This window comes from Diabrotica virgifera, chromosome 5, assembly GCF_917563875.1.
Source record: "Diabrotica virgifera virgifera chromosome 5, PGI_DIABVI_V3a".
NCBI classification, from domain to species: Eukaryota; Metazoa; Arthropoda; class Insecta; order Coleoptera; family Chrysomelidae; genus Diabrotica; species Diabrotica virgifera.
Window position 1 is genome coordinate 240858544 of NC_065447.1, and position 6145 is coordinate 240864688.

General features: G+C 30.2%; 1 protein-coding gene across 1 annotated transcript; it reads right to left on the bottom strand.

Moving 5' to 3' along the window:
* Positions 1-949: 949 nt before the first annotated feature.
* On the bottom strand, positions 950-4883 carry LOC114343556 (uncharacterized). Its single transcript, XM_050652200.1, has 3 exons — positions 4871-4883; positions 2381-2630; positions 950-2322 (listed from the first exon to the last, which is right to left on the bottom strand). The coding sequence occupies exons 1-3, from the start codon at positions 4881-4883 to the stop codon at positions 957-959; spliced, it is 1629 nt and encodes a 542-aa protein (XP_050508157.1). The 3' UTR covers positions 950-956.
* Positions 4884-6145: the final 1262 nt, after the last annotated feature.

Below are 6145 nucleotides of genomic sequence, written 5' to 3' on the forward strand. Positions count from 1 at the left end.
GAACAACATATCCCATAATACTCATCATTCAATAATATGGAAGTGCAATTATTGGAAATACTATTAACAGTTTTTAGATACTTTTGCATATTATGGGTATATAAAATGAGTGTGCTGTTGATATTGATATAAAAGCTGTGGCAGTACATTTTCAACCAGGAGCTGATCTAATGCAACTAAATTGTGTGTGTGTGTGTGTGTGTGTGTGTGTGTTTGTTTAAAAATATTATTCGACATTTAAAGCAAGCTTAAACTAATTTTATTTTTATTGGACTGCTGTTTGTTAATACATTTGAAAATAAATATAAATATTATACCAGGTGACTGATTTTAAGTATTTTATTATCATTAACAGTTTTTAAATAAATTTATAAGTATATACATACATGCTATTGGTGTTTCATCTTTTATCGTTTAAAATATGTTCATTACGTTCCATTAAGGCCCTCTCTTTTCACCTCTGGATAACTAGTTATCAGGAAGTTTATCTGATAGATTAGATACTAATCTGTCAGAAAAACTTACCGATAACTAGTTATCCAGAGCTGAATAGATATATTTCAGTTATTAAGCTATACTGCATACTGATGGTCATGATAACGAGAATGTGACAATGATTTTTTAATTAACTGTTTTTCTTTTGAGTCTGGTTTACCAATCCTAGTGTTGGTTTTTCTCTTCTTCTTAGTAGAATGAAATGTAAGTTGTTTATCCAATTTCTTATTAGCTGGCTCTGAAGATACAGATGTAAATGTGTTTTGTTCAAGTCCAGATGAAGCTTTAGAAGCTGTTGCTAATGATTTCACAACATTTAAATTTTTTAGCATAAAATCATAGTCTTCGGATGTATAACAAAAATTATTAATATTAGAAATAATATCCATAGCAGCATTTTTTATTAATGTCTTTTTCTTTTCTATGTCTAAAGAATTGTCTGGTGTAATACTTGACAATGTTCATGAAGAACTGTTAATATTTTTAACGAGCATACTGAGTTCTTCAGATTGTTCTTCTCTCGGCTCTTCTTTTGACAAGAAGCTTGAAATTGGCAAGGAGTGTCCAAGTTTTTTAAAGCAGACAAAGTGAATGTGTTTACATATCATATTTTTTATTTGGTAATCAGGGCATGTGCATTCAAATGCGTGCCAACAAATATTACAGGATGAACATTTTAGTTCACAACATTCGTTTTCATTATTTTTTCTCTGTACTAAGTAGCGAGGCTCATCTTTTACTTTATGAAATATGTAACAATTACCATCCCTAGACACTTCAAACTCTCTACATTCAGCAATTTTATGTTTTTTTTTAATCTCAGTGAGTTGCTTTGACGTGTGACCTTTTGTTAATTTAATGAGCCTACTCACGGTTTTATCTGTAATAAATTTTTGAAGAGCGTGCAAAGTCTTATCAAGTCTTTTTACCTTTTTGCCATCCAAGTATTCATATTTTATTACCTTATGCATGCTTTCCAAAAACATATTCGTATTAATGCCTCTGTTTTTGCGGTAACAGTAAGCCCATTGTTTCCTGTTATCCCAATAGTAAGTTTTTAGGTAATTGTACATTTGTTGTGTAGAATCTTTTGATGACAATTTGGTAAGAAATGAAAAGTATTGTGTTTCAAAATCAATCTCATTTGGTAAGGTTTGTATATATTTTAACGTTTTGTAAACCCAATTCTTTTCTTCTGTTGATTTAACTTTTCCTAAATTCTGTTGCCAGGCTCTGTCAATGTGCCAAGAACAGTACAGGTGGAGCGAAACTGAACCCATAACTGATACCCAGGCAGTATAATATACATTTGTGATATCTGTCATAAAAGTGTTTATATTTACTTGTTCCATACCTACAGCATTTTTTACATGCTTAAAGAACACTTCGTAAACATGTTGGTCTTTCCTATTGGAAAATAAGAAGGCCACTGGAAACCCCTCTCGAAATTCATCCAGCACGAGAATTGTAGTCATTTCAAAATCATAAGAGTTTAATCCGTGGGTCCCATCTACACACACTATGTTTCCCACAAATTTTTTAAATAACTCTTTTTGAACCGAGTTCATAATAATAAGACAAACATCATTTTGTTCAAATCTGTCCATATATTCACCTTGTTTTTTGTAGAAAAGTATAGGATTATGTTCCCCTAAATGTTCACATTCACTAACATATAAATCCACACTTGCCATATCATTTTTGTGTCTTTGACCATCTTTCAGGGAAATATTGAAAGATGTTTTTATATTGCCGATATCTTTCATAGTTATCAGATCATCTCTTTTTAATGAAGGTCCAATCTGTTGTCTGGCTGAAGATAATACACTGAAATGATTAATGAATTAAATGAAGAAAACTTACAAATACTTATATCTGAACTTACTGTTGAGGTGTAACACCCATTATTAGCTTGGATGCTACATTTCTACGAAAATTTGTTGAGAGATGAATATGATGAATATGCTTCAAATCAAAAGTATGCCCATAATGATCTTTAAAATATTCAGCGTTAAGTTCACCTGACTCAGTTTTCCTCAAAATGATTTGACTTGTACAGCCTACATCTAATTTTGCAGTTCCTTGAACTTTCCCATCACGTTTGCGAAGTTGATCAGGTACAGTTCTTGACTTACCTACAAAAAAGTAAATTTAAAATTTAAAAAGTATACAGAGTGGGGCATTAGTGTGACAAAGTCCAATTACTCATTTGTCGTAAGAGATACGAAAAAAAGTTATTGAAGTAAAAGTTGGGGCACAGATAGGACCATAATTTAAAAATATTTTCAAATATACAGGGGCGTGCGTATTGACAGGGTGACACAAACTTATGTTTTTTTAAAACACCCTGTATATTTTTACATTTTTGGATTCTTCTCAATGTTTCCTTTCTTAAAATATAGGGTTTTGTAATATTATATGAGGTAGTTTAAAAGACAGTTACGTTTTTTGGTTAATTTCGTAGCAATACTTACATCCTGTAGAATTGTAGTGAGTTGACATCAAATTTTTATTTTATGTTTAAACGATTTTTAATACACATTAACAGTAGGTATAGCGAAATGTTTAATTTTAGTATACAGTTGGTCGAAACTCGGAATGAGTATTTTCCATAAAAAGTATCATAAAATATCATTTCATTACAATACTTAAATACAGGGTGTTCCATTTAAGAAAACTCAGAAAATCCTCATTCCGAGTTTCGGCCCACCCTGTATACTAAAATTAAACATTTCGCTATATTGTTAATGTTTAACAATAGTAGACTATATTAAAAATGGTTTGAACATAAAATAAAAATTTGATGTCGATCACTACAATTCTACAGGGTGTAAATATTGCTAGGAAATTAACAAAAAAACGTAATTATCTTTTAAATCACCTCGTATGATATTAAAAAACCCTATATTTTAAGAAATAAAACATTGAGGAAAATCCAAAAATGTAAAAATATACAGGGTGTTCTATTTAAAAAAAACATCAGTTTGTGTCACCCTGTCTACGGACGGCCCTGTATATTTGAAAATATTTTTAAATTATGGTACTATGTGTGCCCCAACTATTATCTCAATATCTTTTTTTCGTATCTCTTACGACAAAAGAGTTATTGGAATTTGTCACACGAATGCCTCACCCTGTATTTAATATACCCAGGTCATATTCCAATTTAAATACCGGGTGTCCACTTATATTTTCCCTAATTTTAACTGCCTATAACTTCTAAACGGCTCAAGATAGAAATATGCGGTTTTCACTGAAATGTTTTATTTTAGTAAACGTTTTGTCTGAATTGATGGAATTTTTTATATCGCTTTCAAATACGAAATAAAAAATGGCGGATTTTTGAAAAGAACTTTGTTGACTTTTTTTTAATGGAACACCCAGTATATTCTTTTGTAAATTGAAAGAAAGGTCATTCGCCTATCTAGCGATATAAAGTTTTTCAAAATCGGTTGCCAAATCACTGAGTAATTAATTTTTAAAATGAGAGGTGCAACGTGGATATCACATACCTAAATAACATAACCAAAGAATACATATCTCCCTGTGAGAGATATGTATTCTTTGACATAACTAAGCAAGTTATGTGATTTCCACATTGCATCTCTCATTTTAAAAATTAATTGCTCAATCATTTGACAACCGATTTTAAAAAATTTTATATCGCTGGATAGATAAATGACCGTTTTTTCAAGTTTTTAGGTAAATGACCATTTTTATATCGCTTTTAAATAAAAAATGGCGGATTTAAAAAAAAACGTTGTTGACTTTTTTATTAAAACACCCAGTATATTTTTTTGTGTCTTGAAAAAACGGTCATTTACCTATCCAGTGATATAAAAAATTTTAAAATCGGTTCACAAATGACAGCAATTCATTTTTAAAATGAGAGATGCATGTGGAAATCACATAACATAATATCAATTTGCTCAGTTATGTTATTTAGGTATGTGATATCCACGTTGCACCCCTCATTTTAAAAATTAATTACTCAGTGATTTGACAACCGATTTTGAAAAAACTTTATATCGCTGGATAGGTGAATGACCTTTCTTTCAATTTACAAAAAAATATACTGGGTGTTCCATTAAAAAAAGTCAACAAAGTTTTTTTCAAAAATCCGCCATTTTTTATTTCGTATTTGAAAGCGATATAAAAAATTCAATCCATTCAGACAAAACTTTTACTAAAATAAAACATTTCAGCGAAAACCGCATATTTCTATCTTGAACCGTTTAGAAGTTATAGGCAGTTAAAATGGGGGAAAATATAAGTGGACACCCGGTATAGTGATTTGTTTGTAAGGTCAAGTTTGTGACTTTCACAATTAGATGTTACACTAATACATTATGAAAATACATATGTACTTACTTACAAGTTGAAACCATTACCTGATCTACTACAGCTAAAATAAATAATCTCTGTATCCTCCTGATTCCTCTTAATACCCGATGACTTAGAATATTTTTGGTTGTTATCAAGTTCTATTTTTGATAGCCATTCTTGAAATTCTACAATAGATTTTTTATTCGGAAACAGTAGGTAAAGTACAATAGAATAAATTTTATTAATAAAACTCTTATCAAATTAAATCTATTAATAAATAAATAATTAAGTATATACTAAGAACTGACCTTCCATCCCTGTAAAACTAAAATTTTCAGAGGTGAAAATTATGTTGATGATTCAAATGATCACTTAAGTCTTTATTGAATCGAAAAGATGTATTACATCCTTCTAAACACTTAAAAAGATATTTCTCGTATGAATAACTTGTTTTAAAGTCGCATTTTTCCTCAGAATGGACTTCCTTCGTATGTCTATTTAAATTAGATTGCGTTGAAAACACTTTTTCGCACTTTAAACACAATACTGGCATTGTTTCAAATTTTCTAAGTACTTTTCAGTAAAGATGTTTTTAAATTTAAACTAAAATAGAGCAAGGTGAAGTCGGTTAAGCACGGTTCCTTACTTAAATCACAGAATAACTAACCATTAGTTATTCTGTGGTTAAATCATATGATGACGTATGACTTCTCTTTAACATAAGTATTTGGCAACGTTGGATTAATTCCTGCAGACAGGCGCTCCTCTATCATCTCTACACATAACCTAACTTTTCTTAATAAGTTGACGTACACTGCAAAGTTGACGTAAACTGGAAAGTATATCTGAATTAAGAATAGACATGCACTGTATAGTTATCTCTGTCGTTCAGAGCCACCTATGGTGACAATAATTTTGGATCACATGTTATTATCTATTTCGTAAGTATCTAAACATTTTAACGATTATTTGTAGAACTGCCTGTATTTTGCAGAATAGTAAAAAACAGTAAATTGTTATTTTGATTTAATAATATTTGCATTAATAATTTAACGCATATTTAACAGTTGACAGTTCTACTGTACCTACTTGTTTGTTTTAGTTCTCTAATAAATTTTGTTAGTTACATAAATAAATTATTTAAAAATGAAAAACTGACTTGTTATTTGAGGAAGGGGGAAAATAATATGTATAACATGGTAGTAAAGTGCCTTTTCCTCCCTTGAATGATTACTGCCCTCCGCTACGCGTCGTGCAGTAAACTTCATTCTCGGGAGGAAAAGTAGCACTTTCCTCACTTGTTATAATAATAGCTATTATTAAT

What these genes read in the sequence shown, in the direction of transcription:
- LOC114343556 (XM_050652200.1), bottom strand. An exon ending in ATGGGTGTTACACCTCAACA is followed by an intron (nt 2,323 to 2,380) that starts GTAAGTTCAGAT and finishes TAATCATTTCAG; the next exon opens with TGTATTATCTTCAGCCAGAC.